Source organism: Glycine soja, chromosome 7 (genome assembly GCF_004193775.1).
Source record: "Glycine soja cultivar W05 chromosome 7, ASM419377v2, whole genome shotgun sequence".
In the NCBI taxonomy this organism is placed as follows: Eukaryota; Viridiplantae; Streptophyta; class Magnoliopsida; order Fabales; family Fabaceae; genus Glycine; species Glycine soja.
The window spans coordinates 4,924,042-4,950,558 of NC_041008.1; the positions used below are offsets into that span (position 1 = coordinate 4,924,042).

The window sequence follows — 26,517 nt, forward strand, 5'->3', positions numbered from 1 at the left end:
AAAATCAAATTAGGCATGGCTTTTAAGGTATTTATTACAAAAGTTAACTATCTTACTGTATATGACAGTCTATGGTTAGATGACAATCAGTGTACTCATCTTCAATTTCCTACTAGAAATGCATGTTTCTTGTCAAAATGCATCAGCTGGTGTAATGAAGAGTTTCCTTAAATAGGAATATCAGTTTCTTATTTTTAATACACACATGGGCAATTGAATGAATTTATTGAACTTGGTCTTTATTTTTTCTTTCTGCTTGCATATAAAGGAATGGTTTGTTTTGTGCATTTCATTGGCTGGCTTTTCAAGAAGTTAGAAAATGAATGGAAATAAAGGGGCCAACAAACTTTTGCATAGTTAGATCCTTGGTTTTATTTTATCTGACCAACCACACGGTAGTGTGAATGGATTCTCATTCTAGGGTACTTCTTGTTGTGCATGAAAAGGAAGAAAAGGGGTACTGCCCTCAAATTGTAGTCAGTTCCTTTGTTATTTCCATAACAAGTTTGAGTTTGAGGTATCTCATGCAGAAGAAAAGATCCTGTGGTTGAAAAGTAAACGGAGCTGGAAAAGGAGGCTAAAGCCAAACATAGCTTAGGCAACAAATAAAATAAAATGAAAATACACGTCTCATTATGCAACAAAATTAAATACATATATAAGTACCACTGTGCAAAGTTCACATGAAATAATATAATATTCATTCTTTTCCTTTGTCCTTCACTGTGTAGCATCGTGTGACTCGTGTCCCATTTGATATTTTCATTAATTGAATTATTATAAAATGGTTCACGTGCCCAAGTTCTTTTCATCCAATGAGTTTTGCGATGACAAGGATCATGTGGTGCATGTGTTTGCTTATGGAAGAGAATGAAAGTTAGGACTTTGGAAAGGGAAAAATAAAGGCAAAAGGAAAGAAAACGATGCGGGAAAGAAAGAAAGTGTGTGTGACTATTGACTAAAGTTATATATATCTGACATAGTGCTGAGAGAAGCCCTAACAAGGTCGTGTCAATTTTTACATGAAATTCTTGCGTATGATTCTTTGCCTATAGTTGAATGATATAGATTGCCCACCAATATTTGTATTTTTTTTACTTTCATAGTTTATCATTTTTTTGGGTCGGTGACAATTATTACTGGGTAGAATTTGAACATGGAATAATGCTACCTTCAAAGTCTTAACCCGAATGCGACTTCTAAAAAATTGTAAAGCTATAATAATCATTGTCAAAATTATTAGTGTTCAACAGCACGATTCATGTAAGGCCCAATAATAATATTATAATGATATGATTCTTAATGCATGTTATCACATATTGAACATTTGAACTTGAATCAGGAAAGTTTTTTGTATGAATAATAATCTCCAACTTTGTGGCTAGAGTTTTTAAAGGTAGTAGATAGTTATTTTTTTATTTTTTTTCTCCATGGCAAACGGTTATTTCTAGAGATGGCGCAGTGGATTGTTGATTTTGCTTCGTCAAGAAAAGCAATTTTCCTACGATTTATAATTACAATTTTTAGGTGGTGTTATAGTTTAGGCTTTATTAAAGTATTTTTGGGAGATTATAGGGGCAGAGGCCCAAAAAGAAAAAGAGAATTAGAAATTGGTCCCGGGAACAAGTAAATAATTTTCATGTACCGCAAAAACTGATAAAATGTGATCAATATTAGGTGACGAAAAAAGCATGACATAGAACATCATGTTTCAAGTTTTCAGCTTTCCCTGCCCAAATACCCTTGTATTTTCCTTTGGTGAAAATCCTCTATTCATAGTGTAAGATCCATATTCTATTCTATCTAGATGATCAAGACACATAGTTTTGATATTCCATACAAATAATAATAAAAAAAAGGTTAAAGAAACTTGCCCTTAGGTGGTAGTGAAAGTCCATCACAAGGGGATGAGATGTGGGGACTCGCTCGTCTGATGCAACACAAGGGTCAAGAATGAATAATGCCATGTGGTGTGGTGGTCAAGCAAAACTGTAGATGTGACCTTTGTATCTTTTTGGGGTGTGTGTGTGGTTGAAGTGCATATCCACAATATGTTTAAATCCAAAAATTGCAAATTCTGAGATCCATGAGCAAAATCAAGCGCCAATATTCCAAATCGATATGATTGAAGGAATGGACACATGCTATTACCCATTAATGATGATAATTAACCTTATTCATACACATCACCTTTTAATTGTGTCTAATTATTTGGTTTAGGCATTTATTATTCTAAAATTTGACTTGTATTCAGTCCTAATAGCCACTAATTGATATGAATGGCGTAAGATGCCTTATATACCTGACGAATTTCCAAGAAATGTCATTAATTGTTACTGCGTACAAATTACGGGTCACGTGGCATGGTAGTTAGGGTGGGTACATGCAAAATGTGTAGCTTTGGTTCCTTGGTAGATGCATGTCGGTCTTTAAGGTCAACCAAAGCTTCGATTTGATATCATTCGAGACTTAGGCTAAATGTGTCACCAGTATGAAGTGTGAGAATGTCTATGGCCAACTTGTAAGGCAGTGGAATACGATATGTTAGAGGCCGATCCAGTCTTACTAGAGCAGACTACATGCATTTTAATTTAGAGGTTTTTAAAAATATTTGATTTAACACACACATTTTGGGGCTAAAATTTAAAAATCTACATGTGTGCTTGCGTGTGCTTATTATATTGTTCCCTTAACATGAATTTTTTAGACCCGTCATAGATTATGACCATTTAGTGTTTTTAGTTGATTTAAATTTTCTCAGAGCCTTAAGAATCTGATGTAGTCACTGCCCATTTATATTCAAGCAAAATATAAAGCGCTAGGAAGCTAAATTTGTTGCTCATATAAAAAGAGAGTTACACTTATTAGATTATAAAAAGGGAAATTTCACAAGTCAAGCCTGAAAAGTTAGTTGAACAATATTGTATAGCAATTATCAACATTTAATTTTGTTGGAGGCATTGATGGTCTTCAGTCTTCACGATGGTTTTCATGATGCTACCAAAAACGTTTATTTGCTTAATATCAAAGTTAAGCAGAAAAAACTTTGATAATAATTTGTTTTCGTTTCTCTGCTTAACTTCTATTGGGTATGTTTCATGGTTTCTTCGTGGCAAATGAACATCTGATGAACTCTTTCTATTAATTCTTTGTCTATTTTTTGACCCTCCTAACTTTCAATCCCCAACTTTAGTTTTCTCTGAATAGAGAAGAAGAACAAGATAGAGCTTCACTGACAACTCTAGATCAATAATATGCTTTAAAATTTTATTCTACTAAATCAATGAGAAAATTAAGAATTCCCAACTTTATTTATTTATTTGTAATAATAAACAAGGAAAAGGGTAATCCAAAATTCACTGGGTAAGCCGAAAGAGAATATTAGAGATGCATTGTGCACTCTCGTGATTCATTAAATAGAAAATTGTGTATTAACAAAACTGATTTCAACAGAGTAGCTGAGCTGTGTCTCTTATATACTAACAGTAAATGAAGTAGTAGTTTGTTTTTATTTTTATTTTTCACAGGTATCTTCTTTGGAAACAACAGTGCTTGAGGCACTTTTCTTGGGAAAAATTTAAACCTTGATTTGTCAAGTGGAATTAGCCCACAAGTCCAAGACAGCCTTAAAGCAAAGGATCTCTTACTAAAATTCCATTGGGATAAAGTTTCTCTATAAATATTTATAGGAGAAAAAAAAGAGAATAAATTAAACTTTTTTCATAAATTAAAATTAACTCTTCATAAGCTGATATCCATAAGTTTAATGATTTTATACAGACTCGTAAGCCATTTTTGTTTCTCCCTGGTTGAGCATAGTGAACGCATATTGCAAATGGGTGCACATGTGACGGAATTAGGTGGGCTCAATGAGGTCCAAAATGTTTTAAAACGAAAAGAGTTAATATTGCATCTTGCACCCCCACTATTGTGTCATTCACCTCCCATTGCATTCTAAATGCATTTTGGAATAGACTTTCAGAATCCAATGGGAGATGGAGGATGTAATAGCCAAGAGTTAAAGGTTTTTATTGAATGGGCTTAGAATTTTTACAAAAGATTATTATTTTGTTTTTCTTTTAATTTCCTAAGATAAGATGATGTTAGATTGTTATTCTTGTAGACAGCTATTTAGTGTAGGGTTCTGTATTGCATAATGAAGATGAAAAGGAATTCACCGAAAAAAAATGAACATGAAAAAAATACATGAGTAGTATTTTGTCTTCTCTTTAGCTTTTGATCCAATGGTACTTCGTTAGTACACCAGCAATTACCTTTTAGCTTATTTCCTAACAAATTGTAACAAGGGTGTATGAATTTGGAGGGTAAAAATGTAAATGACATACAACATTAACTCTATTTGTATGTACCTTATTTTATATAATGATAGACAGATTGAAAGAGTGGAGTGATCTAAATTTGATTACATTAGCTGAGGTGTAAAAGTACCTTTAAAAATATATAATACGGGAAAAATGGCATGATAAAGAATCAAATTTGATATCAACCATCACATAAAATATTAAAAATATTACTGATTGTTGATGCCAACTTAATTTCGTGATCTATGATTTTAGACAAATTTATATGTAAACACTTGTATCACGAAACTTTATTTAATAGTTGAAAATGCAATTTTAAATGAGTATATAGATTGTGCACGTCAAGAATTTATCTTATAACTTAACTATCAACTATATTATGCTTGAATATATATATATATATATATATATATATATATATATATATATATATATATATATATATATATAAAGTTATTTGAAGAGTAACTTTTAAAAGTTATTATTTATTTTAATAATTTATTATCTTGAAATCTAATAATTAATATTAACGATTTATTATAATGATTAAATTTCAAGAAAATGAATCCTATGATGAATAATTTTTAAATAATTATTCTTGAATAAATTAATCACTTCTTTTATTTATATATATATATATATTATAATAATTATATATAGTATCCTTCACATTATATGTCAAAAGATTTTTCATTTTCTATTTAGTTAGTAGAATAGGATATGAAATTATTTATTACTTTTAAAGAAGCTTGGTATGATGGTAATTATGGGTGCTTAGAATCGAATCAAACTGAACATAAAATTAAAAAAAAAAACTGATCAAAATTAAAACTACATAAAAATTTATTGTCATCAGACCTAATTGATTTTTTATTTTATTTTCTAATTTGTGCAATTTGATTTGTGGTTTGTCACACTAAAACAAAACAAAATCAAATATAACCATAATTATTATATATGTTGTTTTACTTTTTATTTTTTTAAGTTTTATTGTTTTGAATGATTATCATTTAAGTATTTTTGTTTTTTTTTAAATTTACTAGTATAATTTTAAAATCACAAAAACTAAACTAAATTAAATTATAAAATATTGATTCACTTTAATTTGAATTTCATAATTAATTTAAATCAAACTAAATCTCACAATACTTAATTTTTTTTGTTTGATTCTAATTAATTTTACAAAAAAATCGCATCAAATCGAAAGACCAACATCTCTAGTGGTAATAAATACTGATAAGGATGAAAAAAATGATACAGATCAGTTTCTCTAATAAAATTGTACTGATAATTGATTTGTAATTTTCTTTTACCTTTGCTTTTACTTTTAGGCCGTACTAAGGTGTCTGATGTGCTATAAATACCCACCAAATTAAGAAGGGCTTGCCCCTTTCTGACGAGGAATATGATTAATTTCAATACTTCAACCTCTGTAAAAAGTGCTTCACTATCTCTTCAATTGCAGAAATATTAATTTGCCTCCACTCATCTACAACTACAAGTGATGAGGAATATGATATTTTTGCTTGAATTGAAATAATTAATGCATGTGTGCATTATAGGTGAACTGGTGAAGAGTCTTTGATCATATCATCATTGGTTGCAACCAGCGGCACCAAATCCATGCTCATGCATTATACTATCTCTTTCTTCACACACACCAAATAATTAAGTTTATCCACAGCTTCACATTTTTGTCAGGACACTGTCAGATTATCTTATTACTTGCCTCTTTGGTTTCGTTATATGCAGTCTTTATTTAATTTATTATCTTATTACTTTTCCTGGCATGTCCAAGGTGATCGAATCTGTCTCATGTGTGTTCATTTCAGGTTTAACATATTTGAACACTTCCTAAATAAATTACTTTACATGAGATTGAAATTGCACTTAATTAATTATACGTACAGTTTAATTAAGTGTAATTTCATAATTAATGTATATTCCAAATGGGATAATAATTGGGTGAATCAGTATATATATAATGCTGTAATTTTTATTAAATATCCTTTTCTCATAGCACAGCCTTGGAGTCCCATGCTGCAAAAGTTGTGAAGCACACAACCCATGCTCTGAAAATTGAAATGGTGAATCATGAAAGATTAAGCGGTGCCAATTTTATTTTAAAAAAAGAAAAGAAGTATGATGGTCGAACCTTTATTTTATTCTTTTTTCTAATTTTAACGCATCTTTCTGCTGAGTGCAAGCGCATGACCAAAATAAATTCGTATAGTGAGAATCACCTTTTGGCGGCTTGTGCGTGCTTTCCCTAAAATGCTTAAAAGTTAAAACTACTATTACTATATGTAGCCAGTAGCTACAAGATCAAATATTATTATTTATAGCATGATTGGAGTCACAATGAGGTGAATCAAAATCAATTTTTGTTGCTTTGAAAAAATTATGGTAAGGTGTGATAATAAGGTGTGTAGAGTGTACCATCATTCTATGAATTATATCAATCTAAATGTCATTATTTTTTGTGCATTATATACACAAAAATTCACTTTCCCACCGTAGCTGGGTCATCTCGACATGTTATAAGTCATAGATATGCTTTTCAGTTGGCTTCCTGGTGTCATATTGGTTTTCGAGTAACCGTGAAACAATTTCATTTAAAATCCACTTTTAATTTTATCTTTCTTGTTTTTTTTTTCTTTTTCTGCTTTTTTCCTACCTAGGTTTTTTTTTTGAAGGATCTTTCCTAGCTACGTAGTTCAGTTCTTATATAATGGAATGAAACTATAACATCGTATAATAGTTCAAAATCACATGTCACAAATGAAAGGGTGCATATTCTCAATCAATACTAAATCTTGTTATTTCGTTTTCTAGGCAAAATAACAACCCAGGGTTGATATGAGGAGAAAATGAGGCAAATGAGTATTACAAAAAGTTTAACATGAGTTTTTTGCTTAGACACAAAGGAAGTGACTTCGCTTTAAAAAAATCATCATGATATTAATTATGACGAAATAACATTTCAGTGTTCACTTTAACAAGTTTTGCATAAGCCAAGTTTTCTCCTAGGATTCACAAAAATCTAAAGATGCTATACCCCATACTTCACATGCCATGACTGAAGCAATATCTCCCTTTTGTGTACCACATATATCACTTTAAATTTAGATTTCTTAAATAAAATTTAAATTTAATCTTTAACTTAGATATAAAGTTACAATTAAACGTATCACTTTGTTTTAGAAAAAATTAATTAAGTAAAAAAGAATTAAAACTGACCCAGTTAAAAAGAATTAGTTAAATGTCAAATTAAAAAAAAAAAACTGTATATAAGAAACTCTGGAGATACCTCTGGTTAAAAAAAAAATCTAATTGTTAAAAAATTTACATTCTCTCTTTACATTAATAAAAAGGACAAGAAAATAATTCATATGGAAGCGAATGTGGCCAACGCCAATTAGTGCAGTGAGATTAAGAATTGGGTGTGGAAAATGGAAATGATTTATTTTTAATCTATATTTTAGCCCGTCGTCTTCATTTAAAGTTTTGCCGACAAAAATTATAATTATTTTAAATAAACAAATTCACACTCACGTTCACAAAGTTCTCCCCTACTCATTATCCACACTTTTCAGGAGTAAAAGCCAAAATGTCACTAAACCAAACATTAAAGCAAACTCGTGTAAATATTATAATTAATTAGTCTTGCCAATTTCTCAAATTTTCTCCCTTATACCCGGTAAATTCATAGTTTCCTACAGCAATTAAATTAACAAAAACCGTAAAATGGAACTAAAATTTATCAAATTGAGTTTGTGTCTGCATTTTAATCTTAGAACGTGCGTATTTTACATGAATTTGAGAAGCTGTAAGAATAACAAATTTCAATAGGTTCAAAATTTGTTGGCTTGGTTATACTCGATCAACAAAAATTAAGAAATCACAAGAGATATATAGCTTTTGCTTTGACGTGGAATCTGATGCAAAAATGTGAGAAGGGAATGCTTTATCAAACATGCTAGGGATATCATATAATCTTCTCTCAAGTATGTAGTGTTCAATTATCAAATTTGTGTATATGAATAAATAGTTGTTGAGAAAAGTCATTCCTTAAACAAATCAATCTTTTAGTTCTCTCCCAAAAAATACCTAAACTTTTGGATGAACTTGAAATATCTCCAACTGAAAGTGAGTAACTATAATCTTTCAGAGTTACCGAGATTCTTTTAAAGAGCTAATCTACAACATTATAGTTATTTACAAATATATATCAATTTAACATTATCATTCATAACAATGACTAAAAACATAATCAAATGCCGATATGTTATTACTCCAGCCACCGTGACTTCTAAGTTAAAGATCATTTGATTCCAATAATTAATTATTGATACGCAATATCAACTTCTTCAAAATCTAACAAGCAAAAAGAAGATTAGAAATATTGCTCAAGAATGTTACTTTAAAATCGTTTGAAACAAATTTAAATAATTAAAGTGTTAAGTACTAATATTCTGTATTTTTTTTAAATACTGAAATTGCATTATCTTATAAATACTCCTCAACATTGAACTTTGAGAGCGCTTCTTCCTCTATAACATACCAAGAATTACAGAAAGTTTATGGGTTTTCTTTTTTTCTTACATGGAAAGGAAGTAACTTCACTATATAAAAAAAAATAAAACGATGACATTAATTATGACGAAGGAACATTTCACTTTATGCAGAAGGCAATTTTTCTCCTAGGATTCACAAGGGTCTTAAGATATTCCTATATATTGCATATTCCACATGCCCTAGTTGACGCGATGTCTTCCTTTTCTGCACCGCATCATCAGCCTTACATTAATATGCAAATGTTCAAAACATTCACATCGGTACGTCTTTTAAGAACAAGAAGATAATCCAATTGGAAACAATAGTGGCCCACGGCAATTACTGCGCCCAGTTAAGAATTGAGTGTTGAGGTGGATTAATTTATTTTAAAATGGAGAATTTAGCACATATTAAGACTTTTTCTTTTTAAGTTTTACATGATAAAAGTTACTAGTTTTAATTATCTAAAATAAACAAATCTAGTATCCACTCAACGTTCAGAAAAAGTTCTTCAGTCTTACTAACGGGACTTTTCAGCAGAACAAGCCAAAGAAGTTTCACCCAACCAAGCATTAAAGCAAAGTGGTGTAACTACCATAATTAGTCTTGCATGACAATTTCTGAATTTTTCTTCCTTACACAGGTAATTTAATAATTTTCTATACACTACAACACCTAAATTAACAGAAACCGTAAAAGGAAGTAAAAAAATACCAAATGTGACTGTTTGTGCTGCCTTTTGAATCTTGGAATGTGCCTGTTTTACATGAACATGAGAAGCTGCAAGGAAAATAATAATAGTTTCACAAATTATGATAAAAATTTGTTGCTTTTCACCAAAATATAAAATGTAAACAATAACTTTTACTTTGAGGTACAAACATATGTGAGAATGTAGGATGGAAATGCTTTAAATAAATTTGAGTACTTCAAGATATCAACATTTAATTCATTCAGGATGACTAAAAAATAGTCAACTTTTACTTTAACATAGAATATCTTTAATCAGAAGTTAAAAGATTAATTTCTTTAAAGAATTAAGATGCATTTATTGAATTAGTTTTCCTTAATAAATACTAAATTTTTTGTACAATGTAAATTAAATCTCTAACAACACAGTACCAGTATTTAAAATATTTAAAAGACAAAACTATTTATCAACCAAAGTACCAAGTTAATCCCAAAAAAAAAAATCAGCAACTGGGAACCCTTTCCAAAAACCTCACAGTTCATTATATAATTCCCTGTCACCTTCCAAGAACTCTTATCCCATTCCCATTTTTCCTTCCCTCCAAAATGAAAGAGAAACTAAAGTACCCCTGTCTCTCTTCCTTGTTAACCCTCTTCCTCTGCATCTCCGCCACTTCCACTAACCCACACAACTCCCAAACCCAAACCCTTCTCCTCCATACCCTCCCTGACCCACCCACACTCTCATGGCCCGAATCCGCCACCGCAGAACCCGACCCGGAACCCACCACATCCCTCTCCCTTCACCACATAGACGCACTCTCCTTCAACAAAACCCCTTCCCAACTCTTCCACCTGAGACTCGAACGCGATGCCGCAAGGGTCAAAACCCTCACCCACTTAGCCGCAGCCACAAACAAAACCCGACCCGCCAACCCCGGGTCGGGTTTCAGCAGCTCCGTGGTATCGGGTCTCTCCCAAGGCAGCGGCGAGTACTTTACGCGCCTGGGCGTGGGAACTCCTCCGAAGTACCTCTACATGGTCCTCGACACCGGAAGCGACGTCGTTTGGCTCCAATGCAAGCCCTGCACCAAATGCTACTCCCAAACCGACCAAATCTTCGACCCATCAAAATCCAAATCCTTCGCCGGAATCCCCTGCTACTCCCCTCTCTGCCGCCGCCTCGACTCCCCCGGCTGCAGCCTAAAAAACAACCTTTGCCAGTACCAGGTTTCTTACGGTGACGGCTCCTTCACATTCGGAGATTTCTCAACGGAAACTCTCACGTTCCGACGCGCTGCAGTCCCGCGCGTGGCCATCGGCTGCGGCCACGACAACGAGGGACTCTTCGTGGGCGCCGCAGGTTTATTGGGCCTCGGTCGCGGCGGCTTGTCTTTTCCTACCCAGACCGGAACCCGGTTCAATAACAAATTCTCTTATTGCCTAACCGACCGAACCGCTTCCGCTAAACCGTCTTCCATTGTGTTCGGTGACTCCGCTGTTTCTCGAACCGCCCGGTTCACTCCTTTAGTTAAAAACCCTAAGCTTGATACATTTTATTATGTTGAGCTTCTTGGGATCAGCGTTGGCGGCGCGCCGGTTCGGGGAATTTCGGCTTCGTTCTTTCGGCTCGACTCTACCGGGAACGGTGGGGTGATTATTGACTCGGGGACTTCCGTCACGCGCCTCACGCGCCCTGCTTACGTGTCATTAAGAGACGCTTTTCGGGTCGGGGCTTCGCATTTGAAGCGCGCGCCTGAGTTCTCGCTTTTTGACACGTGCTATGATCTTTCGGGGCTGTCGGAGGTTAAGGTTCCGACCGTGGTTCTGCATTTTCGGGGCGCTGACGTGTCGTTGCCGGCGGCGAATTATCTCGTTCCGGTGGATAATAGCGGGAGCTTTTGCTTTGCGTTCGCCGGAACGATGAGTGGGTTGTCTATTATCGGGAACATTCAGCAGCAAGGGTTTCGGGTCGTGTTTGACTTGGCGGGTTCTCGGGTCGGGTTTGCCCCAAGAGGATGCGCGTGATTGAAAAAATGTTTAACACATCTTTTTTCCTTTCCCCTTATTTTAATTATTCCTTTTTTTTTTAATTTATGTATCTTACTCTTGATGTTTTTATCGTATTATCTAGTGAAATGCTACTTACAAGTTACTAGTGGTACAGTAAGAAATAGTTAGCTCGTTAAAATGCTACAAATTTCTATGTACTGATGTTATTTTTATATATGTACTCTAAAATTGCTATTTAAAATGGAGGGATTAATGAGAAAACATTGTTGTTTGAGTAAATATCAATCCATGAATTATAAATTAAGCTTTATGTTTTTGTTTTGTTTTTGTTATGCTTCAGCAATGCGTGCATTCATGATTCACCTGTATGAGTATATATGCTTTGTGTGCTCCATTGTGTTGTACATACCATTGTGAATGAATGGGAACCAATTGCTCTGAGCAAATTTGTTTATTTTATTTTTTTTTGCAAAAAATATTACTCCACAGGTAACATAAAGTTAACTATTAATAATGTTATTATCTGAATTTGATTGAATGTGTCAAAAGATTTTACACTGGGATTATGTTTTAATCAAATTCTTATGAAACCTTAAATTATGTCACCATCTTACTAATGTAGAAAGGGTCTGAGAGGGCATTAGGATCTGAGATCTTATTAATGTAGTGGGGGAGAAGTGTAAAAAATAATTGATAGAATATTTAAGAAATGAATGATGTCAATGTCAAGGTGGACACGTGGATCCCCAATCACTGAGGTTATTTTTATTAATTTTTTTGGAATGAATTCTATATTTTGAGAAGGAAAATGTTAGAGTAAGTTAGACTACTTTTTTCTGAATTTAAGACTTATTAGACTCTATCACCATCGTGACCAACCAAATCACCACCAACCACCTACGACCCAAACCATGAATAAGTGTGAGGGTAATAAGTCCTAAGTTCAAGAAAAATGAATCTAATTTGCTCAAAATATTAAATAAACACTTTGTATGCTAATATACATTTATACACTCAAAAGTTAACAAAATAATGAAAAAGATAAATGTAATAAATATCTGATATGAATAAGAAAAAAACACACATATCAACCGTGTCAATGAAATGTTTAAAATATTTGGATGTGCAATTATCAAGACTCATTTGGATGCTTTAGTTGTTTCCAAAAAGCTCACGTCTCTTGTTCAAACCAGAAACAAAGAGTCATAGAGACATTGTAGTGTCACTCGTATATATATGGGCTAAAGGAAGAACTCCATGGTCTCTTACTTTTTGGCTCCCTCTGTCAATGAATACGAGTTTTATATTAATTAATTTAATTTGAAGATTTTTTATAGCTTTTTTTTATATAATTTGTTAACTAAAAAAGTAATTATTTCCATATAAATAATCTCAATCAAACATGGAAAAGTTATTGACCACCAGTAACAAAATGCGAGCTCCAATCAGCACATGCATAGCATAGCAGACTAACTAACAGGTACATACTAATAGAGAAATTAATTAAGTTGTCAAATGGTTAGTAGGAGATAGCTCAGGAAAGAGCAAATCGATTCTCTTTTCCATGTCTTTGGATTCTATTTCTAGCTGTGAAAGAGACTTTTATTATAGTGGAGAAAGCACCAAAACACTGCAGGAGTGTCTATAGATAACTTTTCTAAAAGCACAACAACGAACACTGACCAATATGCAGTGACTAGCTAGTGAGTTTTCTTCTTTCTTTTTCTCTTTTTTTTTTCTTCAGTTTTTATACAAATTTCGTGCTAATGTCTCTGTCTTGCCTTGGCAACTAGCTTGGAATTTTACTAGTTTCTTTTAAAAGAATACAATAACGATTAGAAATTGTAATCATCAATATATTGTGATAAATGTCATTGTGTTGCTCATCTATATGCATGCGTTTACTATGTACTATATAGAAATAAAAAATAGAAATAGAAATAGAAATTATTCTTATTATAAGAAAAAACACCAAAGCAAGGATTTTAAAAACGCGTCAAACTTGGGAACAATTTTGTTTCTTATTGCTTCTGAATGAAATCACAACTTTCATTTAAAAAAAAAAAACGCGTCCAACTTTTGGTGAATTGTACGTACGGGAACATGACAGTAAAAGGTTGGTCAATGTCCGTGATTGGTCTTACTACATACTCTACACTAGTATTAAAAAAACCCAAACAATGTACTATAATGGAACTAGAGTTATTGAAAACTCATACTTAAATATTTCATAATAGGACTTGAGTTAAAATACACACCAACATAGTGCTTGTTTGGGCTGGCGCGTCAATCCACGTTTAATAACTTTTTTGAGTAAAAAAGGATTAAAGGACGAAGAAGCTACTTGTAGCTTCTTTTTGATCCACGTCTTGGAGATGAAAATGTGTTACTAACACACGTTAATAATCTTATTGAATGATTGGACGCATAGGAGACAAGGATGAACATTCTTAATTTTGAATGTTTGGAGAAGAAATGTCACCGCAATTTCACCATGCATGTGAATATAGACTTTAGACTTCAATTATGGAGCATGCAAGACAAAAGTCTTGGATTCTCAATAAAATATACATGCTCTGTATTGAAGAACAATGGGCCAGGACCTTCATTCTCTCTTTCGTCCAAAATATTGCTATTCTTCCTAATTTAATTCTTTTGACTCTATGTGCAAGAGAACAAAACAATTAACAAATATTATAATGTAATTCAAAACAAATCCCTATATTGCCGCATACTTAGTGCTAAATAACCTCAAAATTACATTGTGCAAGCAACTTCTTTTCCTACTATATCACCTTGCAAGAAGTGAGAAATTTATTAAATTGTATACAATATGGTGCAAAACGGAATTCAATTTTAGTAGAGCTGGTCAGAGTACAATTTTAGTGGTAAAATAACATGTAGTAACAGTTGAAAACAAAAGACAAATATTAGTTGAACATTAATTTGGTACGATATTTTTATATAAAGAAAATAAATTATATAATAATTTAAGATAGAGAAAAATAATATTATAATAAAGGTTAAATTTTATATAAATAACAATAGACGTTAGACTGTGAATGAAGGACTGAAGGTCTTTTGTAAAATCAAAAAATTTGAAAGCAGGAATATAAAATTTATATTTGAGTTCCTTACGTAACATTTAACTTTATTTTATTTTGAATTTATTTATAATTAAAATACATTATACTATACGAATTAAATTTTCTCTCTAAATTGAGCTTTTTTCATATATATGACTAGATTTCAAGCCAAATCAGCATATTTAAATAGCGATTTAGCCTACTCTACAAAAATTAAATGCTACTAATGTATTCTTTTATTAACCTTTTTGAATATTTTATACACAAACTGTATTTATAAATAATTAACCTCATACATTTTTTTTATGATTTTTATAGAAATTATTTTTTATAAAGCATTTCTAATGAAAAGTTATCTTAAAAATTTCCTTTTACCTAACATATTCAAACAAAAATTTATTTAATATAGTTAATTATAAAAATAATAAACATAAGTGATTAACAAAATAGTTTTACTCGCAATTATTGCAAACACATACACTTTCGAGCCACTTCGTGTCAGAATTTTTTATTTTTTTATAGAAAAATATGTAAACTTTATTTTTTAAATAGGTTTTATCCTTTAAAAGTTTATGACAAAATCACTAAGGCAGAGTAGTAAATAGCTTTAAAATATGTCACATTAAAATACATGGCATATTGGCATGCCATTACTTAGTTTCACAGAAATTATTAAAAATAAAAAATAAAATATTCTAAGAATAAAACCAATTAAAAAATATATTTAAAGTTGCACTAAATCATTTAAAAAATGAATGCATTTTAAAATCGGCAAATTGCTTTGTACTTAGCCTGTGCCACTGACACCAAAAACGACGACGTGTGCTGGATCGGTGCAGGACGTTATCGTCTTGCTTGGGGTTTGGGGGTTTAACTGCAGCAATCTCAGCTAAACAAGACAGGTTTCAGCGAAAAACAAATTTCCATTGCTCACAACACACAGTTCGGCAAAAAAGCTTCATTAAATTCAACCATGCCATCACCACTTCATTCTGTGTAGCTTTGTTTTTTCATTCATGGAAATTCTCAGCATTTCAAACCCCACTCTTTGCCTCCCCCAAACCCTCACTTTAAAATTCCCACCAAACCACTCCAAACCCACATCCCCATTTCTCAGAACTCCATTTTCACTCTACCTATCACGCTTCGCCGTCATAAAGTTTCAAACTTGGGCGCATTCCGGGCGACCCAGCAACCGCCGCAACTCCTTGAGCAAGAAGCTCCTCCGTGATCGCAAGGTAAACCCTAATCAGATTCCCAACGACCCTTTCTCTGTTTCGGGCAATGGCGTTGAAGAGAGTGGTGTTGGTGATCAGGGGGTTGACAATGTGGTTGAAGTTGAAAAACCAAAGTCTAAGCTTTTGCGTGACTCTGTTTTGTGGAATAAGTTGGAGAATTGGGCTGACCAGTACAAGAGGGATGTTGAGTATTGGGGTGTAGGATCTGGTCCTATATTCACTGTTTATGAAGATTCCATTGGAGGTGTCAAGAGGGTGGTTGTTGATGAAGACCAGATTCTGAAAAGAAGCAAGGTAAACATGGCTAGGGAGATGGAGAGTGGGAATAATGTGATTGTAAGGAATAGTTCTGTGGCTAAGTTTATGGTTGAAGGTAAGGAGGAGGGTGGTTTTGTTAAGGCTGTCCAAGGTTTTGTTGCGAAGCCGAGATTGCTTCCCTGGCTTTCGGGGCTTGGGAGGAAAGTGTTGTACGTGTTGGTTGTTGTGTGGATGGTGAAGAAGTTATTTGTTGCTTTTGGAGAAGGAGATAAGGAGGTGGAGTATACAGCAATGGAGAAGGAAATGATGAGGAGGAAAATGAAAGCAAGAGAGGAGAAAGAGAAGTTGGCGAAGGGCACTGTTGAAGTTGTTGTTGAACCTTGGGAGACACCGGCGGTGGACATTAAGAAGCCTAAGTTAGATAAAGAACAACTTATGAATAGTATTCTGAAAGTTAAGGGTTCTGTTTATAAATCGGTAGTACATGATTCGTCTGATAAAGTGAAAACTAGATTCACGGAGATGGATTATAAAGTTCAATAAATAAGAGAAATGGCTAGATGGGCACGGAAAATTGAGGGAAGTGATAGTGTTGTAGTTAACAAGGATATAGAAATGGATGACCCTGTGATTGAGATATCATCCAATGATAGTGAACAAGATAATGGTTTGAGTAATCATCAAAATGAAGTTTCAAAGGAAACGACAGATAGTAATACCATTATGCAATCAGTTTCTGTTGATGTTCCAGAGAGCATTGATAATTCGGTCCTGCATGAGGAAGTTTCTGCAGATAAAGGCAATTTATATTCTTTGGATGCCATAGTTCCTGGTGATAGGGAAATCAAGAAACAGGAAATAGAATTTGCTGAAAATGATGTGCAGCTGACGTACTGTGAAAATGACAAGCCCTCGGATACTCCTATTAATAAATAGCTCATCTATGACAAATGAAAATTCTGTGAAGAAGAAACCTAGGATCATACAGTCTGTTAAGGAAGCTAGGGATTATCTTTCGAAAAAACATGACAAACAAGATCCTGGCACTAGCACAAAATCTAAAATTGAACTTGTGAAAGAAAATATTGCTGATTTGAAGTCTTCAAGTGTTATTGATTTAAATGACTAGAAGTACCAGAATTTGAGAAGAATACAAGTGTCTAAAAGTGGCACATTAAATGGAATAACGGATTCTAAGCCTCTCATAAATTCTAGCGATGATTCTGATCGGAAGGATAAGGATGTTAGCCCAAGAAAGAATGAATACATCAAAGATTCTGGTATTGAACCTGGATTGGAAGAGCTTCAAAAGGATGAGACCACTTTAGACCATGAAGTCTGTGGCATTAGTACAGAGACAAGGCTACCTGTAAAGCCAGAAAATTGGCCGGACAAAAACCTCATTGAAGTTGAGCATAGCAAGAGTGATGCTTTAAATGGATTATCAGATTCTAAGTCTGCCACAAATCCCAGTGAAGATTCCGATCAGAAGAATAAGGAATTTGGCACAACAAAGGATGACTACCTCAAAGATTCTTGGGTTGAACCTGGAATAAGAAACCATCAAAAGTCAGGCACCACTTTAGACAGTGAAGTTAATGGCATTAGTACAGAGACAAGGGCGTCTGGAAAGATAGAAAACTGGCTGGAGAAAATTTTCCATGAAGTTGAGCCTATAGTTAAGCAAATTAGAGCAGGATTTAGAAATAACTACATGGCTGCAAAAGAGAGAGTCAATAAACCTTAAGATATACCCACTGAGATGGAATCACTTGGAGGTGTTGAAGATGGTGGAGAACTTGACTGGATGCAGGATGATCATCTTAGAGATATTGTCTTTCGAGTCCGTGAGATTGAGCTGTCTGGACGGGACCCATTTTATTTGATGAATGATGAAGAATGACAAGTTTCACTGGAAATATGAACCCAGTGAAGAAAGATGAGAGTGGCTTTGCTATAACATCAGCTGAGTCCTCTTTACAGGAAAAGGTTGATGGCCCTACAGTACCTATTAAGAAGTTGAAAAATCCAAAGACTATTATTGAAGGAAGTGATGGTTCAGTTAAAGTTGGCAAAAAATCAGGGAAGGAATATTGGCAACACACAAAGAAATGGTCCCAAGGTTTTTTGGACTGTTACAATGATGAGACAGACCCAGAAGTAAAGTCCATAATGAAGGATATGGCGAAGGGTTTGGATCGATGGATCACTGAAAAAGAAATAGAGGAAGCAGCTGAACTAATGGAAAAACTACCTGATAGGAATAGGAGTTTCATGGAAAAGAAACTCAACAAGATTAAAAGAGAGATGGAGTTGTTTGGACCACAAGCAGTGGTTAGCAAATATCGTGAATATGCAGTCGACGAAGAGGAAGATTACTTATGGTGGTTAGATCTTTCACACATACTGGTATGTTATATATATTGTTCTTGGCTTCCAGTTTCGACTAGTTCACTGGCACACATGAAATTACAGATGAAATATCAGTGTTAATGATAATTCTTCTGGATCAAAGCTACTTACCCTCTCTCTGCTTTTCGGATTTCCCTCTCTGATTGTTATTATTGATTTGCTTTGTTTTTCTGCCCATTGATACGGAGTTAATTTGTTTCTTTTCTGTTAGTGCATTGAATTGTACACAAGAATTTTTTCTAATCACAAATTATCATGTATGATAAATTTGTTGACTTTCAAAATAATTATCTAAAAAATCATACCTTTTATAGGTTGACACTTGACAATGTAAAACTTTTTATATTGATAGTACACAGAGATTAAACACTTTTTTATTCCTTTTTAGGGGTGATTATATGAATGTTTTCTGAACTTTTGCATGCCATCCGCTAGAAGAAGTGGAGGAACAAATTGCAGAGATTGGCAGCAAAATGTATCATGATATGATGATCAAGGAACGGTCTGTCGATATAAACACATTAATGAAAGGTGTATTTGGTATTAGTGACCGCAACATCAAGAGGTAATAATTTGCATTGTAGTTTCATAATTCAACAGTGGTATGGAATACAGAAGTTTAGACAATTGTTAGTCTTTCATCATTGTGTATACTATATTTACTGATTTCATTTTTTTCTTAAGGTTAAAGAGGAAGTTGAAGAAACCCAGAAAGGGATGATGGTTTTCAAACTTTCAACAAAGTGACCAGTTGAAGACAGTGAAAAGTCCTCTACCCCGAACATCGAACACGAGCGCATAAAACTTTTCACAAAGCAATGGATTATTCATTTATTCTTGCTTCCAGAACATATCTTCTTGACCAGATTTTCCTAGACTCAGGAGGACATGGAGAGAGCATGTCTTCAGAAGTTTGTAAAGTTGAAGAAAATGATGTCATGTCTGCATGGTAGCATACGGTATCATCCTTCAAACTTCTAATTTTTGTACTTTGTTTTTCTTACTCGATTTGTTTGTATATAATTGAGGAACATATAGTTATCAACCTTTTCTATTCGAGCACGTAGGTAACTACTGAGAGTGAATTTTTCTTCACGTATAGAAAAAGTAAGAAGTGGGGATTTTGATTTTTAATCAGTTACGGTTCCATATTGATATGTAATAGGGAAAGCCTTTCTACAATAAGAGTTTAATAGGTGTGCAATTAGAAATTATCTTTTGTATAACTTTTAAGTAGTTGTTTGTTTTATAAAAGTTAGCAATTTTTATTATATATATCCAATTATGATTGAATGACTACTATATAAAAATTCTATACACTATTTAGTGCATGAATTATTTATTATTTGTAATAAAACTCTTTTAATTATATCAGTCTGACTGCAGATTTTTTTTAAAATGCAGAAGTGCTAATTAGCCTCAAATGACTCCGTCAAATTTGCACAACGATGTTTTCTGTCAAAAGCGTATTTTACATTATTCAATTTTTAATTCATACTTCTTTTAAAAAATGGTTTTGATCCGCGTATGTATTAGTGCATTTTGTGCGGTTCAGATTCGCGTAGAATAGCATTCCTCTTTTGAAAGCCACACGATTCACAGTTATGCATTATCTCTAACTAGATTGAATCTAATTTATTCAAATAATAAATGTCCTATTTAATCCGAATTAAACGAAAATAATATTAAATGTTTACTTTTAGATAAAATAGTCTATGTCACAGCTCTTACACCATCATCTAATTAAAAATGATCTTAAATGATAAATTTGTTAACTGTTACAGAAACTACTTACAAATCATTTCGTATTTATAATAATTTTTTATTAGTTCAATAAATTTTTAATGCATAGAAATTAAAAAATTTAATTGTTTTTTTCAGTTAAATGCTTTGATATTAAAAGGAGTATTAAAGAAAGACATCAATTTACTTACCTAAAATTAGCAAATAATTGGGTGATTGTAGCAACTGTAATAGCTATGGTCAAGATCAATCATTTTCTAGAAACTGTATATTTCATTGCTGTACAATGTACATGCATAGAAATTTGGTTGTGTAGGTGGAATTTTATCTTCCAATCACGTGCTGTAACTTGAAAGCTGGACTTTGCATAGTTTGAAGATTTCGTTTGTCTTCCTTGAATGGAAAGTCAAATTGCACAGGGGCACGCAATTTCCTCACATCTAACCGGTTGCATTGTCACTGCCACGACGCCACCACCAACCCTACCCTATATTTATATTATATTATCAGTTATCCTTGACTTGATTGAACACGTTAAAGCATCCCAACAGAAATTAACTATTGATGCTTTGTACAAGTTTTGCATAATTTGTTACATTCCCATGAAAGTGAATTTTTTATCCTAAGCAACCTTTGGGATTTTGAGGTAAAACAGTAAAAGGATAGAAGATGATTCTTTTGTTGGATCCAAACACAATAACCACCTCTCAATTTCTAGAAATTATTATATGATTCAAAATCATCAATATTTATGATTCCCATACTTCTGGTTAATCTCTATAAAACATAACTAAAATTTTCAATTTATATAATAAAATTCAATTATGTGTGATGTAAAAATATCTAGAAATTATATGATTCAAAATATCCATATCTATGATTCCAGTTAATCTCTGTAAAACATAACTAAAATTTTCAATTTATATAATAAAATTCAATTATGTGTCATGTAAAAATATCTAAAACCATAGTAATCTTAGATCATGTAATAATTTCTTTTCAACTTCCCACATGTGCCTCATTTCACTTCTACATGGCGTAACTCATTAGTAATTAAACACTTGAAACATCAAGCTATAATTCAAAAGGTATAAAAGGTTTTTGTCTTCAATTACAGAGTTAAAGGTAAAGGTAACTTAATGAAAGAATTTGTGAAATGCTAGAAAACACTAGAGTCAAGACCTAGGAAGTCATTACTGTGAAATAATGTAAAAACAACCATTTGAGCTATAAATATGTACTGGGAACACGATTATACAGACATTTATATACCATCTTCTATGACATAAATTAAGAAATGGAACCCGTGATCTCATCAAGGTGCTGGTCCATGATTTCGGAAACAGTATCCAGAAATGTGGCTTCACTTGTGCAAGGAAGAACAGAATCCAGAGCTGCCTTTACAATTCCCTCAATCACAGACTCCTTGTTCAAGGATTCCCTGCACATAAGGCTTCCAATGGCAAAGGGGGTCATCCCTCTCTTCACTCCTTTCTTCAGAAGCATGGTTGAGATTTGAAGAGTGCGCGCGCATTCAACTGGCAGATCCCATCCATGAAACTTCAAAAGGGCAATATCTTCATCAGCATCCAGTGACTTTATATAGTCAATGATCTCTGGAGAGTATGGCTGGCGAGCTTGAGGCCAATAAAGCCATTCGAAGGTACAATCCTCAAACTGTTGGAACAGAAAAAACGCATCAAATGACTGGTTTGAAGTTTAAACAAGTTTCAAGGGAAAAGCTATACAAAATGTCACTAAACCCCTTCCCCTCCAACCAAGCAAGAAAAATTGTCTATAACGTCTTTCAAAACAGGTATTTGCACCAAGAAAATAATGTTCAAGGATAATCAGGTTTGCCACTTCTCAAAATATCAGCAGTCTATCCAAAATAAATTGTGTGAACATAATAGCGAGAAGAGTAACACCTGAAAAGACATGTCCTCGTTGAGATTTAGTCATACTAGAAAAAAACTACAGTAGCACAATTCATAGTTTCACCACAGAAAAGAAAAAGAAAAACATCAAGAGCATTCTAAAAGGTGCCCCGGCCAATAAACTTTGTGTAAGTTATAAATGAAACTCGATTGAATATCTATCATCAGGAGCTGCAGAATTCTACTATCTGTAAATAGAACATTTACCACCCCAAACCAAGCAGGAGAAAACCAAAATTTAAACATTTCAACCAAGAGAACAATAAAGCATCATCACATGCATTAAAAGAAAAATTTATCAATAAAAACAAAGAGAACTGAACAACAAAAATAAGGTGCTTACACTTTTGGGCAAGCAGTATCCATGATCAATTGGAATCAAAACAGCCTGGCCATTTTCCTCCACTTTGCCGATCAAAATATTCCCAGCATGTCTATCTGCGTTTGCGAGTCGCATGTCCACTACTGAAATTTTATGCACTTCCTTCACTGGGAAAGCCCCAGGGCCCATATCCTCGCAGCTTCCATTATTCTCTATGAACATTTGCAAGGAGCCAATCTTAGTAGTCAACTCCCCGGGATGGTTAAATCCTTTATGCAAGCACTTAACCATAACTGTCGGGGGAACCCCGGCAAAACCCTTCTCATCACCAAATAATGATCGGCGACCACTCATTGGGTGATCCAAAATATAAGCTGCAACTTCCCTGAATGCTCCCTGACCAACTGTTGTTCCCTTCTTTAAGCCTTCACCGTCTTCTGAGAAAGGTAAACCCCTAGGGTTATTCACAGCCATTGGCTCTTCATCAATGGGCTTAAAAACAGATATATACTTTTGCCCGGTTGAATCAAGCATAAAGTAAGCACCCCCTGTACCCTCTGCAGATCTGATTGGATAATTTCCAATGTCTAGCCCTTCATATGTAGAGTTTATCATATTCCAAATCTCAGAAGCTAATTCAATTTTTTTGTTAACAATAACCGGCTCCAAAAGAAGATCCCTATCAAGAGCCTTCCTTGGCATAATTGGCTCAACGACTCCATACTCCCTTCTTGTATCTTCTTTACTAATATCATATTTTCTCCTACAATTAGTTTCATAATCTTTTGTATCATTCAACTCCTTTGCCACGACGGACAACTCATCTTGTCCCGTCCTAACTTCTGCATATTTCACTCTAACAAAAAGATGAATCACTGCATCGTTATATTTACTGCAGATATCATCAATAAGCATCTGATCCTCAAGCAGCTTGCCATTACACATAACTTCCTGCTGTTCAGGATCAGCAAAGCACTTCTCCTTTTTCCCAATCTGTTGCTTAATGTACCCGACATCTCTGCATCTCTCCACCTGAAAAGTAAAGTCCTTCCCGGAAGAAGTTCTCACACTGATGGTCTGGAGATCCGACAGCCTAATCACCAAATGCAAAACATTTCCTTCCGTAACCCCATATTCTTTCAGCAGGGAATTGCTCCGTGCTAGTTCCCGCCCATCACAGACCAACTTTTGTTTGTTTGTCAATGAAGGAAGCCCCTCAGACTTCTGGATTTTGAGTTTCACGGACTCAATGGTATCGCAGGGAAGAACTCGCATTGGAGTCAAAGATCCAAAATAGGACAGATATATGAAAATAAACTCTCGATCCAATGACAAGTGCAATGGGGTATAGTATCCATCTGGGGACAACAATAGCTCCCTGGGAACAGGGCTAAGAGTGGTGACACCAGCAGATGACATTTTCAATGTTGATTGAGGGAATGTAACAAACAAAGAAAAGCTTGAGGCTTTGACCTAAGCCAGAACCCTAATTTCTACAATTTTTCACAAGACAGCCATGGGATTTGTACAATTACGGCTGCCTGGGTGTGAGACGACACACAGACACCTACCCAGATGACCAAACAAGCTCAAACGAAACTTTTAACCAAATATGCATAATAAAGGAACAATTTTTCGATAGAAATGATGAAAAATTCCAGATCCAGGCCCTAACTTCCCATCATTTCCCCCACCAAAACCTATAATCAAACCACCCAGTAGAGAAAAGTTCTCTGATTAGGATAAAATCACAAAGGGGCCAGAATCAAATCGCTGTAAACTCGAAAGGGAAAGCAGATTCTTACCCTGGGGAAGCAGAGGAAGCACAAAAAGCTTGAAACTTTGGCACCAATAATGGAAAACAAAGCAATGGGGTTATGTTTTTTCCTTTTTCTTTTTCAATTTGAGTTGCGGGAAGAGTTTTCAATTCAATATACTCGGGAAAGTAGGGAAGGATTGTTATGCTGTTGTTGACTCTGACCGAAAGGAAGAAACACAAATAGGAAGGAGAGAGAGAAAGAGAGAAAAAGAATGGATTGGACAACAAGACAGACCATAGACGCGTAGCCGCCTGGTGTAGCAATACTGTATAAAGCTTTTGACGTACAAAACAACAAAGTATGTACTATAAAGCTTTATACAGTATATAGTATACGTATACGTATCTCTAGGTACAGAGTTAATTGTTTTTTATTGTTTGGGGGGGCTTTTTGTCCTTGACCTTGTCTTTTGTGATCTCTCTCTCCCACTATTGAACATTGAACAACGATAATAATATAAAAGCACGTTAGTAATGATGCAAATGACAGTGACATGATGACTTTCCTACTGTTCATCATGTTACGTGTGTCATGTCACTACGCCTCTGTCGTTAACCGTCAAGAGTACATGAAGCTAGAGGTGTTCTTGTTCTATGGAGGAACAAAAATAATCTAATTTAATTATTGTAGTTTTGTTATTTTATTTGATTTTGAATTTATTTTTTTTATATAAATTTGATGACTCAATTCAATTTAATTTGATTAAGATTATATCAATTTTTAATTTTTTACATTGATAATACATATTAAAAAATGATAAAATATATGAAGATAAAAAAAATAGAAACCATAGTAGTGATATTATGATTTAGAGAAGAAAGTAAAAGAAAGAAAAAAAATAAAGAAATTGAAATTATTTTGCATGTTCTTTAATGGAAAAAAGAAATTATTTTTATAAAATAACATAAATATAAATATTTTAATAAAAAAGTAAAGTAGATAAAAAAATAAATGTTTTATCTTTTACTTATAAAAAGTCATATTTTTCACATATTTTCATTCATTTTAGAGAGATTAAAAATACAGGTAAATCTTTCTTGATCTGGTTCATTTTCTCTTGAGATAAATTTGAGTGAAAAAATCCAAAAATTAATATGAATTTCACATCTTTGTATTTTATTTTAATTCAAAAATTCAGCTTTTTATTTTTATTATTTTCATTCATCACCATTTCACGTCTACCAACACACAGGCAAATTAGGAAAGGAAGGATATGTTGAGTGCTTTTCGTCCAATCCTTTTTCTTTTCCCTACCTTTCGTGTTTTTCAAACAAACGCCGGGGTTACAAAGGTTGGGAAAAAAAAAAAAACATCAGACACAAATGATAAATTAAGGTTGACACAAAGACTAGGTCCCTCTTTTTAACATATTTTACGACTCCGCCTTAATTATGTAGTAGTAAATTACTGGTTATATACCCAATATTAATTATAATTTATAAAAATATTTTGTAGTCTTTGTGTAAGAGGGGAAGGATTAAATATTTTTTTTAAGGTGACTTGAATAAAATTAATCCTTTTTTTAATCTTTAACAACCTCATCATTGCCGAGATAAAACAACACTTTAAAACTGTGTAAAGGTATTCTATATTTTTTGGAATACTAGAATCATCTAAAAAAACATCAACACAATACTAAAATCTTTTTATATGAAAATCATGATCATTCCTGTTAATATTTTATTTGACAAAATTATAAATTTGATCCCTTAATTTATTTTCAGTTTTGGATTTGATCCCTCAATAATTTAATTCATAGATTGAGTCCTCCTATTTTATAAAATTATGCAATGTTGGTCTCAAGCTACGTTCACTGTTATAAAGGAATGTTGGCTGTCACGTGTCTTATTAGATGATAACTGTTGTGGTTGGTCAATGAAAACAACAATACATTTTATCTTTCATGAAGTTAACATCCAATCAGAATATGAAGACTCAATTGTATCATGGGAGATCAACATTGCACAATTTTACAAAATAAGAGGACTCAATTCGTGAATTAAATTACTGAGGGACCAAATCCGAAACTGGAGATAAACTGGGGGACCAAAAATACAATTTTGCCTATTTTATTTCTTAAGAAAGTTAACTTTATTAGTTATTAATTTTTATATTTTAA

The 26,517-nt window shown here is 33.4% G+C and overlaps 2 protein-coding genes and 1 long non-coding RNA gene across 4 annotated transcripts; 1 reads left to right on the forward strand and 2 right to left on the reverse strand.

Annotated features, from left to right (window-relative positions):
• Positions 1-10,124: 10,124 nt before the first annotated feature.
• On the forward strand, positions 10,125-11,867 carry LOC114418305 (aspartyl protease family protein 2-like). The gene has a single exon (XM_028383584.1). It carries the CDS (start codon positions 10,176-10,178, stop codon positions 11,595-11,597), a length of 1,422 nt encoding a protein of 473 aa, XP_028239385.1. The 5' UTR covers positions 10,125-10,175; the 3' UTR covers positions 11,598-11,867.
• Positions 11,868-17,253: 5,386 nt separating this feature from the next.
• Positions 17,254-18,019, reverse strand: LOC114418314. Its single transcript, XR_003668002.1, has 2 exons — positions 17,907-18,019; positions 17,254-17,711 (listed from the first exon to the last, which is right to left on the reverse strand). It is a non-coding gene; the product is annotated as an uncharacterized LOC114418314 (long non-coding RNA).
• Positions 18,020-21,369: 3,350 nt separating this feature from the next.
• On the reverse strand, positions 21,370-24,655 carry LOC114418308 (phosphatidylinositol 4-kinase gamma 4-like). Of its 2 annotated transcripts, XM_028383593.1 has the most exons (3): positions 24,384-24,655; positions 22,600-24,278; positions 21,370-21,996 (listed from the first exon to the last, which is right to left on the reverse strand). In XM_028383593.1, exons 2-3 carry the CDS (start codon positions 23,995-23,997, stop codon positions 21,610-21,612), a joined length of 1,785 nt encoding a protein of 594 aa, XP_028239394.1. In that variant the 5' UTR covers positions 23,998-24,278; positions 24,384-24,655; the 3' UTR covers positions 21,370-21,609. The 2 variants fall into 2 exon arrangements, with proteins under 2 accessions (XP_028239394.1, XP_028239393.1); XM_028383592.1 differs by having other exon boundaries at positions 22,600-24,655.
• Positions 24,656-26,517: the final 1,862 nt, after the last annotated feature.

Coding starts and splice junctions, on each gene's coding strand:
- LOC114418305 (XM_028383584.1), top strand. CDS start 10,176: ATGAAAGAGAAACTAAAGTACCCCTGTCTCTCTTCCTTGTTAACCCTC.
- LOC114418308 (XM_028383593.1), bottom strand. CDS start 23,997: ATGTCATCTGCTGGTGTCACCACTCTTAGCCCTGTTCCCAGGGAGCTA. Junction 21,997..22,599: donor GATACTGCTTGCCCAAAAGT/GTAAGCACCTTA, acceptor CTGTTCCAACAG/TTTGAGGATTGTACCTTCGA.